Source organism: Zootoca vivipara, chromosome 3, assembly GCF_963506605.1.
Source record: "Zootoca vivipara chromosome 3, rZooViv1.1, whole genome shotgun sequence".
Classification (NCBI taxonomy): domain Eukaryota; kingdom Metazoa; phylum Chordata; class Lepidosauria; order Squamata; family Lacertidae; genus Zootoca; species Zootoca vivipara.
Genome location: NC_083278.1, coordinates 30502542 through 30516430, shown reverse-complemented (window position 1 = coordinate 30516430; position 13889 = coordinate 30502542). Strand labels below are relative to the sequence as shown.

Below are 13889 nucleotides of genomic sequence, written 5' to 3'. Positions count from 1 at the left end.
AGATTTTGAAAGTGTGTGTCTGCTTGGGGTGTTGGTGAAGGTGAGCCCCCCCCCCCCCGCAACAGTAGTTGTGCTTCACCCTTTCCACAGGATTAAATAAAGGAAAATATTCACTTGTGGACACTGTTGGAGGATGGGTGCTAAAGCAGTTTTCAGTCTCTGGTGACCTCAGTCACTGAGCCTTACATTTGCTGCTACCCACATAGCCCCAGAGAGTGCTAGCTGTATAGTGATCGCCACCAGCTTAAATTAATTTAAAAGGGAATTAGATCAGCTCCTCTGTCTATAACAGCCTTCCCTGGGCTTAGGGTGTCTCTGGATGTTGTTGGGCATCAACTACCATTAACCAACATGGTCAATGATCAAGGATGATGAGAGCTGTAGCTCAGCAACTTCTGGAGGACCCAAGGATGGGGGAAGGCTGGTCTGTAGTTGAGTGTCTTCTTACCTACATGGAATCCTCATCTTTAGAGCTTTCACTTTGGGGGCTTGTCCCCTGCTAGAAAGAGGATGCTAATTTAGATGAAGTTTAGTTGCAGTTCCCCCAAAAGAATAAAACCCCATATCCAGAAAATGCCAGGTTGAAATACCGTGGTACCTCTACTTACGAATTTAATGCGTTCCGAACGCACATTTGTAAGTCGAAAAAATTTGTAAGTCGAATCCCATAGGAATGCATTGGGAGAAAAAAAATTCGTAAGTAGAAGCAACCCTATCTAAAAATTCATAAGTAGAAAAAATCCTATCTAAACCGCATCCAAGATGGCGGACGGAGCTCCATTCGTATGTAGAAACATTCGTAAGTAGAGTTATTCGTAAGTAGAGGTACCACTGTACTTAGTTTTTATTCATATGCAAACAACCCATTTATTGAACACTTATCCTCATTTGTTTCCAGGGCGGTTAGATGATGTTCCATCAAGGAAACATTGACCCACACTTTCCAGTGCCTTTTCCTTTTCACAAAGGTCTGATTTTGGTTTTTTTTTTAAATATAATTTTTATTGATTTTATAATAAAGAAAGAAAATACAGAGAAATAAACAGTCGTAATTTCACACCTTCTTCCATCCCCCCCCATGAGTCCCCTCCTGCCACAAGAAAGACCCATGCTGAGCAAATAGTCGAAGGTGGTTCGTTTTAAGTGGCTGGGTTTCTCCCCTACCCCTCCTCCCCTCCCCAACGCCCACCTACAAAGGTCTGATTTTGGAGGGGAGGGAAGGGGGGAGGTGCTGGCAAGAATCCCAGATCAACTTTAATTTCTCAACCTGAATTTGCCAACATGTCACTGAATCCCACCCAAAAAAGAGGGGGACAGTCAGGGAGTACCCACTGTCAACTCCAAATTGTTGGAGTTAGAGTAGAACCTATACACATACTATTTGTATGCAGATAAGGACCATGCCGAGAGTAATATGAGTGTAGGTATGCCATCACTTGCTCTTCTCTCCCTAACCCCCCCTCTCCTGCCCCAATAAACCCAAGTGTTCCTTCTCCTCTTTGGGCATCTAAAAAGGCTTTCTGATGCTGTTCTCTCTAGACCAGCAATTCCATGTCAAAACACTCGACACTTAAGCTGCAGCGCCAGAAGATTGCAAAATAGATTAATTAGACCTTTATTCCTCTTGCATGAGAGAACGAGTCATGTTTACTTTCCATATTTTTAATGGTATGCTAGATCACCTGCTACCATTCACAGTAGGAGCGTGGGGCTTTTTGAATGACTGTCTTTTTAGCTGTGGGAGGTTTTCCCCCCCACTCCCAATAGGAACTGCGTGCCCTTGACATATAATTCTACCAGTTGGCAACTGGCAAATGCCATAGCAACAAGACTGTTTCCAACATCTTCTGTTTCCCACATTTTTTTCTGTGCTAGTTAGTGAGGTTAAAATCTCTTTCAAACTTTCATTCTCCCTAGGCATTTAAGGCATGCAGATCTGTTTTGTCCTGATGGGAAAGGAATGCAAAAACATAAAGAAGCACTTAAAGTTTACGCGCAAATTCTAAAGGCATATCCAATTTATTTCTAAGGTAAACCCCACCCCCACCCCAATCTTTCATGCTGTGTGTCCTGTCTTACAGAAAGCAGTCCTTTGTTTGAAGGCTGTCTGGTTCAAGTCCTTTTCAAAATAAAGAACCATCCTAAGGGAGACCTTGAAGCTGGTCACAGGCTTAATCACGATGATGAGAAGCACTTCTTTTTACATTATAGTACAGTGGTACCTCCGGTTGCGAACGGGATCCATTCCGGAGGTCCGGCCGGATCCTGAAGTTTTTGCAACTGGAGGAGAAGCGTTAGACTGCTTGTGCTCATGCGCTCATGGCATTAGACGGTAGACTGCTTCTGCGTATGCGTGTGTGGTGAAACACTTCTGGGTTTGCCACTTTTGCAACCCGAAGTTTACGTTACCCGAACCAGCCCTCAGACTGTAAACTCAGAGCCTGATAACTCACCTTGGTGACTTGCCCAAGCCCACTTATCCCACTGCTGGTTTGAACCAGCTCTATGACAAAAGAGTTTTATTGTTAACTTAAAATGAAACATACAAGGCATAAAAAGACTCTTTCTCATAAGGGTAATTTACAACGGCACCAAATTGCTTTTTCAAAAGCAAGTGAAAAATACCTAAGTCCATTCAGCTTAAGCAGGTCTGTTAGTGCTTCATGAATGCGGAAGGTCATTTTGCTCAGTGAATCTTGCTCTCTAGTGGTAGAATGATCCCAGTACTGTACAACTTACCTAGTTAATTCAGATCATGGTCGACACAGCAGAAGGTTAATTTCAAAATTCAACTTATGTGAGATAGTTTGAGAAAATGCCTGGGATATATTTTAATGATGCTGGAATGACTGCACTTTCTATTGAAAAAAAACCCACCCCTAAAGCTAATCAGAGATCAAGTTGAGATGCTAATGAAATTTAGATCTGCAGTGCTAGGATATCTACAAGTTCTTAAAATAAATGGGGTGGTATTCAATTATGTTTTACACAGAGTGGACCCACAGAAATTAATGAAAAAGACTAAGTTAGGTCCAGTAAGCCTACTCTGAGTAAAACTTGATGCAATACCACCCGAAGAATGGAATCATAGCACGTGAATTTAAAAACAACAAACATAAGAGCAACCAAGCTTTTCTGGGACACTCACATAATTTTTAATTCTGGTCTATGTGGTCCAGAATTTGACTTGGTGTTGAATCTGATCATATTATATACTCCACAAAGATGCTTCTGGAAATAGCATCCTCATGGTAACTTCTCCTCCCACCCCATAATATTTAGCAATGCTCCCCACGTGATAGGGCATTTTCCCCAGCCCTGCATCCACATCCCTGTCACCCAATGAGGCTGCCTTGAGGAGGGCAGTGAAATTCACAACACAGGGAGACTTGTTTTACTGTTTTTTTTCATTTGCACTATTTCACAATATTTGAAGATGCTTATTAGAGGCCACATATAACCTATTGATGTCAGGTACCTTCCAAGTAAGTGTCCTTAAGGGTAAAGGGGCCCCTGGCAGTTAAGTCCAGTCGTGAACAACTCTGGGGTTGCGGCACTCATCTCGCTTTACAGGCCAAGGGAGCTGGCATTTGTCCACTCCGCAGACAGTTTTTCCAGGTCATGTGGCCAGCATGACTAAGCCGCTTCTGGTGCAATGGAACACCAACAGCAGAGCAGTGCACAGAAACGCCGTTTACCTTCCCGCCGGAGCGGTACCTATTAATCTACCCGCACTTCGACATGCTTTCAAACTGCTAGGTTGGCAGGAGCTGGGACCAAGCAACGGGAGCTCACCCCATCACGGGGATTTGAACCGCCGACCTTTTGATTAGCAAGCCCAAGGCCCAGTGGTTTAGACCACAGCACCACCCACGTCCTTACGTGCTTAAAAGTGCTATGTTTTTGAAACTGTCCTGGTTTGTTGCGAAGCATCCAGGTATGTCTCTGAATACCAGTTGCTGGGGAACAGCATCAGGAGAGGGCTATTGGCCCTGCTGATGGGATTCACACAGGTATCTGGTTCGTAAATGGCTGCTTACCTGGTCACAGGATGGGCGGCTCCAAATACCTACCCCCTGGGAGCAGTGTCTGGTTTAGGCGGTCAGTCATTGGAGAACTCCTAGGCCAGCCGCTAGGGAGTACTGGACTTTCCCGCCATCTGTTTATCTGAATCCTGGCCAATCTGGCCAGGCAAGTAGACAGGATTTGGGAGACAATAAAGGCCGTCTGCGTCTGACCCCAGGCCTTTGGTCTGGTCCAGTCGGGCTACTTTTATGTTCTTATGGAACCATTTGGCCAAAGTGCACTATATCAATGTATTTGTATATAGAATTACTTTGTTTTTAGAATTGCTGTCTCAAAAACCTTTGCCCTTCAACTGAAACACCGGGAAGAGACATTTCTCACCTTGTTATACAAAGCATTGCGGCGGTAAGGACTATAAGAACTGTCATGGATGTCGCCAAAGATGGTACCCAAATGATTGAATGGACCAGGAGTTAGCAAGTCAGCATGAGAGAGCCCCTGTGGGTGCAATGGGGACTTAGTAGGAGAGCTCAGTTTAGTATATAAATAAGGGTGGGAAAGAGATGGATCCTGGAAAGAAAGAGAAGCAGACAAAGAGATTGGTTAATGGACAACTCAAGAGGCCCAGAGGGGATGCCCAGTTCGCTTGACTTTGTACGATTAAGAATTCACTTGTTATTTCTGTATGGTTTTATGGATGTTAATATGGTTACTGCAGCAGATACAGTAAAGGGTTGCAGTTTATTATGCTTCTGTTGGATTGGACACAATTGTTCACAGGTTGTTTGGATAAGAAATAAAAAATAGTTAATGTAGCTTGTGAATATCTGATTTGCTTCATCTGAGGGATACCTTCCTATGCTATCCTCACAGCAACCCTGTGAGGCGGGTTCATCTGTGAGATAGCAAATATTCTCCCAGAGTTACGCAGGAGCCTGGTGGCTAAGTAGGGTTTGGGGCCCAAGTCTCCCCCTTCTTACCAACCCGTGACACAAAAGTGGGGAGGCACAAAATGGCAATGACATCAGCATAGGAGGGGGGCAGTTCTTATTAGATATTGGGGGTGAGTGGGAAGAGGGTTTGGTTCGGCGATGGTTGTTATTTCTGCTGTTAAAAATGTCCACTTAAGACAAATTCAGCTACAGTGTTCCAGTAAGAAAATCTCAGCACTGACGCCGAATTAGGAAAAGAAAGAAGCTTTACCTGTTCAGTTTGGAGGCCGCCAGTTTCTTCTAGGTACTTTCTGAACGGGTTTGGTTGGGCAGGTTCCTCTTCCTTTAACGTTATTATTTTTGCTTTCACCATTGTTGGACGAATGACACCAGGCTTTGTCTAGTTTTCAGGAAAGAGAAGTAGAGAGATATTTTTGTGTGTTATCTCCCGCTTGGATTACTGCAATAGGCTCTACGTGGGGCTACCTTTGAAGGTGACCCGGAAATTACAACTAATCCAGAATGTGGCAGCTAGACTGGTGACTGGGAGCGGCCGCCAAGACCACATAACACCGGTTTTGAAAGACCTACATTGGCTCCCAGTACGTTTCCGAGCACAATTCAAAGTGTTGGTGCTGACCTTTAAAGCCCTAAACGGCCTCAGTCCAGTATACCTGAAGGAGCGTCTCCACCCCCAACGTTCTGCCCGGAGACTGATTTATACATACAGTATAAATTAAATATTTTGAACTCTCTTTTAGCACTCTATACTTTCTCTGTATTGCATTGTGCTATAGGTCTTCATCAGGTCTTCATAGATGCCTTATGGAAGCCAATACTTAGGAAAGCCAGATACATAACCAATAAGAAAATATTTATTTGTATTTGCTTGTGTCCCATTGCTGATCACTCCCATTATCCCCAACACACCACAGGAGTCTTTGTGGGTGACACAACAATCCATCACTCATATTGAAAAAGAGGACCATGAAAGCTTTCCCAGGGGACAATTTGCCAACATACTGTCAAAGTCCATTTTCATAACCATAAGGACTAGAAACTTGATGTCGAAGGAAAAGAAAGCTGAGATTCTCAGGATACTGTATGTTATGCCTACTATCAGTTTCTAGGCTTGCATGCTACATTGCATGTCAATGGCTAGACAGGGCTATGGGACTAGGTTTTCCAAAACCTGTCCAACAGTACTATGAAGTTCAAGTTGTTACTTAATGCTCATGATCTGTAAATCAAAGCAAGGCATTTTAAAAATAGCGAGAAATCCCTGTTTTAGAGTTCCAAATAATTACTGAATGCTCATGATCTGTAAATCAAAGCAAGGCATTTTAAAAATAGCGAGAAATCCCTGTTTTAGAATTCCAAATAAGCACTTCCCTTTCTTGACATAATAAGCAGCCTGCTGAATGTTGCTTTGCAGTTAATAAAACGATGAAGCCCTAAGGCTCAGCACCAGACTGAAAACACAACATCTCAAGCGTTTGATTTATTCAATGGAATATAACTGCAAAGCAGCTTTGAATACAATGATATGAGCAATCCGCTGTCAGGGCACCGTGACATCCGCTGCATTGATATTGCTCCTAACGAAGCAATATATTTGGCAAGTCTCTTTATCAGCCACTTGGCCAAAGTTATTTTGCTTGACAAATCACATCCCAGCTTCAAGCAACACGCAGATCTGTTCCGAATGCTGGGCAGTGTTCTGCGAAACTCTCTCAGAGGCATAGCTGCATCTCCCACAGGCAGGGAGATAGGGCAGCAAATGCTTAGGCATTTAATTTATTATCACTTCATTTTTACTTCTAGAAAGAGGCACTTCCAAGATTTTGTTTTGCACATGCAACATAAGTTGATCTACCTACTTCTAAGTAGTTTTTTTTTTAAGGTGCACTATATGAAGGAGTGGAACTAATTTTTATTTCACCTGGGTCAAAGACCAAGTTTGGCACACACACACACATGTGTATTTGCATCATATACTCACAAAGGCTGGGAGCCTCAGTGCTGCCCCCTGGAGGCTTCACCCGGGTCAAAAAACCCAGCTACCCCCTGAAGCTACAGCTCTGCTATATGCAACATGCAGTTTGGCCCTAGGTAGAATAATTCCATGCATGTAGGTTTGGTTTAGAGCCCTGCAACTTAATTTCATCTTGAGTGATGGGTTGCTCTAATGCTGCATTTTAATTATTTAATTTGTTGGTCACATATTTAGATTTAAAAGCCATGAAACTATAAATATAAATAAATAAAACTACCTTGACTCCAGTGATGTGTTTTAAATGCAATCATTTTCAGCTCCATAACCTATTTTATTTTATTTTATTGTAGTGGGGAGTGTTAGTTTAGACATGAAACGTACCTTTTGCTTCTCAGGTGCTGCAGATTGCAATGAGCGAAGGTTAGCCTGAAATAAAAAAACATGCAATATCAGTTCAACTAGAAGCATACATTGCTTTCCGTCATGTTAAGAGTGTCTTGTTTTTCTTTGGGGAAAGTATGAACGTATGAGGCTTTACAGCCTGAAAACAAATGATGTGTCAGATTTTTATCTTTTGAATGAGACTAAGCATCACAATAGTGCATAATAACTGAAGAACTAAGAAAATGAGAAAGGTAGCCCAAATGAAATCTGTTTCTACAAGCAACAAAATGAATTGCACAAAAATAAAAATGCTCATAGCAGTAGCTTATCCAGGGATAGAGGGAGGGGGGAAAGTTCACTTCAGTTCACTTTTAAGAATGAACTTAATTAATATGTGAACCAAAACACAGCTATATTTTAAATTTTGCACTTCTCTGAATTTTTGCACTTCAGTTCTGCAGACAAGTAATGCACACAAAAACACATTCACTAGGATAAATTGTTCATTACAATCCATATATTAGTGAAAATTACATACTCAGCAATGCATTATATTGGGGGAAATTGCTTGCATAAATGTGTATATTTGGAAAATTGTATAAAATGTGTATATTAGGAAGGATTCGCGAGCAAACGCTGGTGAATTTTCATGACGACTGAAGACTAGACAAATGAGAAACTGAGAGGAACAAAAACTGACAGATTCTCCTCTCCCTAATTGTAGGCATGTTGTATTTGAGTCCTGTTTCAACACTGTTATCACTTGAGGCAAATGAATATCAACTGCATATTTGTTGCACTAAATAAACTGATCTTTTGGAAAGACCCCAAGCAGTTACCACTGGAGCAGCACCCCAAACATAGTTTAACATGTTAGACAATTTCAGAAGAGTGAATGATCACCTTCTACTCCCTTTTCAAATCATTATGGGCCAGCACATGATAAAAAAAAACCCACCACCTCTCTAGCCATCTATTGCACTGACTTAGAAATATAAATAAAAAAATAAACTGGGAATTTTTATTCCTTCACCTCCTACATTGAGCCTTCTGAGGCTATATCAGAAAATGGAAATAAAATGAATTGTAGGAGTAACCATGAATATGTTTTCTCATGTAGACTAAAATTGCAACATCAACCTGTCTTGAAATAAATACCTTTCCCTGGATAATAAATGTTCTCTCCCTCCCTCCCCCCCCCTCAGTTAATTGTGCATAGAAGGAAAAACCCACCTATGTTTTCATCAAAACCTCTGCACTTTGCCACGTCACATTATAACAAAATACCCATGGTATGACAGGAGAAATGGATACATTTTGCAGTGAGAAAGTAACATCTTAGTTAGAATCATTCATGATTTTTCTTACAAATTCTTGACAACATTACAATGTTTCATTCCAAATATTGTCATATTTATCCAAGCAGAGTCTACCGGTATGTCGTAAGCGGTTCGTTCATTCCAGAAATAGAAACAGAGAAGAGCAAGATTTGCAATACACTCCAAACCTAAAATTGTAAGCGACATCAGCAACTTTACACAGAGGAAAATTGTTAAACTATGAAATTTGTCCCTGCAAGAGGAAGTGGTGGCTTTAAAAGAGGATTAGAAAAAGGCCGCCAGTGGCTATTAGGCACAATATCTATGTTCCAGACCCGCCAAGTTTCCCTATTTTCCAGGGACAGTCCTGGATTTACAGAAGATGTCCCAATTTTTAATTTGATCCTGGAATGCCGTATATATGTTGGAAGCTACCCAGAGTGGCTGGGGCAACTATTATTACTATCATCATCATCATAAGAGAAAAGACAGTTGGTGCCCTGTTATAGCTCCTCATAGGAGCTAATGAAAAAATTCAAAGTAGGCTTCAAGATTTCTCTACCAGGTGCCTGTTCTGTAAGGAACTGCTGCTAGGAGAAGAGATGGATAATGCCATTAAATGCTTCATTAAATGCTAATGCCTTCAAGCCACTTATTTTCAGTTCCCTGGAGATGGGCTCCTGTCATTCAGTTTGATAGACTAAAGATGATTAAGATTACAACGAATAATGTGATTTTGAACGTGGCATTCTTGTAAAGGTATTATGATCAGTGCTTAATGTGTGTGTGAGAGAGAGAGAGTGAGTGTGAGAGAGAAGAGAAGAGAAGAGAAGAGAAGAGAAGAGAAGAGAAGAGATGCCAGGATTCAGATCTCTCTGGAAATACCTTTCCCAGGTCTGGAAGTTGTTCTTCCTAATCTGTATTGACTTGCTGTAGCCAGTCAGTGATGAGAAAATGCATTATGCATTTATACGTTCCAAGGTTGTGCTATGCTCTTGCCAATAGATACAAAGTCCATTTATTACATTACTTACAAATCTTGTTTCCCGTCCAGCTGGTCTCTGTGAAGACATCAATGTCTGTAGGTAAAGATTAATCAGCCCAATATTGTAATTGCAACATAGGTTGGCCAGTTCTGTGTGCATTGTACTGAGATGTTTTGTGCCAAATTTTAACATTCAGGCAATTTTCTGCTGTTGTTGTTATCACCAAACAGTAACGCAAACAAATAACAACACAATCTTATGCACATCTATTCAGAACTAAGTCTGACTAAACTCAGGGAGGCTTGTTCACAGGTGAATATAAGATTGTTGCTTAAGATACACACAGGATTTGAACATGAAAAGGGGTGTCTTGTTAAGATATTATGACTACTAAGACCATTGTGGCCAATCACTGTAGCAAGTGATTCACGGTCAACTATCCAGAACATAATTTAACCGTACACTGGAATATGTTTATTTTTCCTTCTAGGAATTAAGAAGATCAGAGTTAGTTAGCACATTGCTCCCATCACGAGGAACTAGAAGGACCACATAATTATCCCCATTTTGTAAATGTAGACAGGATAAAACCACAATATAGAAACACAAAATACATCATCAAAATAAAAACAAGAACAACCCAATAACACATTTTAAAAGGGCATTGAATGCAAGGTAGAGGAAAAAAATTGTATCCGTATCAGTCCAACACAGCACTATGCCTCCCTCCTCCTCTCCCCCCTCCTATTATTATTATCATCATCATCTCCAAAATCAGGGTAGGACCTTAGGGGCCCTGAAATTTTGGGGGGATGGGCAGATGAGGCCCCCAAATTGGTGGTTAGTCACTTCTGGCCTTATGTGTATGTAGTTCCACCCACAGAGTGAAAAACCTTCAAGGTATATTTCTCACCAGAGCGGGAACTTGTAACCCTCCCGTTGCTGGACTACAGATCCCATCATTATCCCAGGCAATTGGCCAGGCTGGTCAAGGGCTGATGGGAGCAGCAGTCCAACCATCTCTGGAGGGTCACAAGCCCCCCCCCACCCCTGAACTAGAGTCAAAGATGAAGCATGGGATGTATTAACGACCCCAGACTATTGTGCATTTGTCAGATGGAAAAGTACAATTTCATATTAACTTGAATCTGAACATCCTTAGCTTGTTTTGTTCATGTTTTCAGGGAAGAAATGTTTTGCTGTGGACATCTGGGTAAGACAACATGCATTCTTGTATCCATGCGGAATAATGCCCACTTACTTTGCCTGCGTCTGAATCCAATATGTTCTGCAGGGAGCCTGGAGAAGAATCACAACGACGCTAGGAAGAATGAATTGAAAATGGCAAGTGCTCAGTTGCAGAAACCAAAAGGGGTTGGGGAGAAAGCATATAGGCAAACAAGATGCTTTAAATATTTGGTTACCATAGACAGGGGGTCCTGTAATACTTGATCAATAGCAGCACACAGCTCTTCAGTTTGTTGCCTGAGCTGAGCAGGGGAGCACATCTAGAAGATTTTAAAAGAGAGACAGTTACCTACATCATTATTCTCAACTTCACCCCAAGGATGTATTTGCAGCTCACCACCCCCTTTTCATATGATCTCCTGCTTTTATTACTGGGATTAGCTTGTGCCGTGAATATTGCATAATTTGTCCTTGTCTTGTCCAAGTCCTGTTTCACAACTTGCATCTCTTCTATAATCAACAACAATAAGTCACCTTCTCTTGACTTTACCAAGGGCAAAGTCTCACCCTCCATTCATTTTCTGCTCCTTCGACATCTTTCCTCTTGCTACATCCTATTATCTATTCCATCTCTTCACCTCCATTTTTCTCCAGGAAGAGTGCGGGCAAGAATGTTCAAGTTCAACACTACTAAGCGTTTGGGTTATTTGTTTGTCTTGAACACAAAAGCACAACACTTTAAGCTCCCCAAAGATGCATCATGACACAACACCACCCAAATCATGCATGTATCTCCCAACCCCTTTTAGGTCTTTTGACAAATATCACACAAATATCTGAAATGCCCTTGTAATTCTAGAATCAGAGAGCTTAAAGGGGGCATTGGGGGGTATCTAGACCAGCTTCCTGCTCAATACAAGAACTATAATGCAAAATGCAACTACAGCAGAGGGGTCCAATGTGCTGCCCTCTAGATATTGTGGACTACAACTCCCAACCAGCTTGGCTAATGGTTAGAAATGATGGGGGTTATAGCCCAAAAAATCTGGAGAGCACTGGTTTCCCTTGGACCATAGCATCCTTGGCAAATGACCACCCAGCATCTCCTTAAATGCCATCAAGTGAAGGACAGTCTGCAACCTCCCATGGCCATAGCTGTCAAGTTCTTCCTTTTTTAAAGGGAAATTCCCTTATGCTGAATAGGCTTCCACGCAAGAAAAGGGAAAACTTGACAGTTATGCCCATGGCTATCGGTTTCCACTGGCAGACAGCTCTTACCATTACAAAGTTTTCATAAGAAGTGGGCAAAAACACAGCTACCAGCGTTTTGGAATAGCCTGCATCTTTTGAGAACCACAACTATCACATCCACATCATACATCTAAAGCACATTTAAAACATATTGCCCCCCCCCCCAAAAAAAGATCCTGGGAACTATAGTTTGTTAAGGCAACTGGGAATTGTAGCTCTCTGAAAGGTACATGACAATTTCCAAGATTCTTTTGAGGAAGCAATGTGTTCGAAATGCTCTCCAACTGAATGGCGTGGATGCGACTTAAAAGTGCAAATTCTAACATTTATTCACTGTGGACAGGATCAGTCAAATGGAGATGTGACCAGAAATAAAGAGATTTTAATAGGGATGGTTTGAATTCTGAGAGAAGAATAGAGTCACCTCTGAATGTGTGTCCAAAGCTTTGTTTTCCGCCACTTCTTCTGCTTTGGCTGGTTCATCGAGTGCCTATGGATTAATTCAAAGTATTCTGAGATCAAGGCAGCATTGGAAAAATAAAAAACAAAGGCAGAACTACAATGCGAATTTTATTCACTTGTTAATCTACAGCATTTCTTTCTTTTGTTGATATTGCATCCATCTGTCCAAACACCCTAAGCAACAAGCATACAAAGTCCCAAAGAAAAGAATTCCATCAAATCAGCTGTTACCATAACCCCAACTCATTTTGCAAAGTACCACAGGGGAACAAAAAAAAACAAAATAAACCACACTTGTAGTATTATAATCTTAATCTCCATGCACACATTCGTAGAAGCACTAGAATCTAAGGAGTAAATTTAGGGAAACGTGAGTATCTCCTAAATTATTTTTGTGTTTTTTTTTAAGATTCCTTTGTTACTTTAAGCTAATTTCTCCCAGCCAGGTTCCACAATCAAGAGAGAGATCTGAGGGCTTGGGCATAGCCAATGTGACTTCTGGTTCCTAGTCATGCTGCAGTTCTGATGCACTGTGCCCACCTGTCCTCTAGAGGGAGCATGCACACTGAAGTTTCCTTCCTCCCATAGGAACACTTGAAGCTGCTTTTGCTCTGAACCTAGTCATCCTGCCCATCTAGCACAACACGGTCTATGCTGAATGGCAGCGGCTCCCCAGGGCAGTGAAAGACTTTGGGCTTTAACATTTTATCAGCATCCTGTGTGCTGCCAAAATGTAGGGTTGCCAGACTCAATAGTGGACAGGACTTCTGTGCCTTTAATTGCCCTGCTCTCTTTTGAGTCTGGAACCCTTAAAGAGAAACCAGCAGACCCTTTGCTTGGAAATTAAACAAAGGGTCTGCTGGTTTCTCTTTAAGGTTTCCAGACTCAAAAGAGAGCAGGGCAATTAAAGGCACAGAAGTCCTGTCCACTATTGAGTCTGGCAACCCTACCAAAATGTGGTGCTCCACTTCCTCTTAATTTCTGTTGTTTGTCATTGTTGTGGCACCCAGTGCAAGTGAACCAGTTGCAGTCTCCCAAATTTGCCTCTGTCCAGGGTTTCAAACAGAATTCTTATGGTGGGGAACCTGGATTATTGTAATGATAAACTCCTTAGAAAGGCTAACAGAAACCAATCCAGACCTCCAGTTCTTCAAGACAGCACAAATGGTGGCAAATGGTGGCAAGTATCCCCGCGGATGGATGCTCTGTAAATGTAGCCAGTAGTTTAGAGCGACTATCTACACTTAGGGCTAAACAGCTGTCAATCATCCACCACAAACAGCAGAGCATTGGTCACATGTTTTGGTACCCCCCAATAAGTGGTTTTATCAGGCTACTCCTAATT

At 41.8% G+C, this 13889-nt stretch overlaps 1 protein-coding gene across 4 annotated transcripts in view; it reads right to left on the bottom strand.

Moving 5' to 3' along the window:
* The window catches only part of MLIP (muscular LMNA interacting protein), a 48297-nt gene that overhangs the window by 4526 nt on the left and 29882 nt on the right, over positions 1-13889 (bottom strand). For 2 of the 4 annotated variants that reach the window (XM_035109782.2, XM_035109786.2), the window contains 7 exons: positions 12507-12572; positions 11068-11151; positions 10905-10964; positions 9692-9736; positions 7336-7380; positions 5230-5358; positions 4408-4596 (listed from right to left, as the gene is read on the bottom strand). In XM_035109782.2, coding sequence (XP_034965673.1) covers positions 4408-4596; positions 5230-5358; positions 7336-7380; positions 9692-9736; positions 10905-10964; positions 11068-11151; positions 12507-12572 — 618 coding nt within the window. The remainder of the gene's footprint in view (positions 1-4407; positions 4597-5229; positions 5359-7335; positions 7381-9691; positions 9737-10904; positions 10965-11067; positions 11152-12506; positions 12573-13889) is intronic. The other 2 variants (XM_035109785.2, XM_060272490.1) reach the window with 2 other exon arrangements.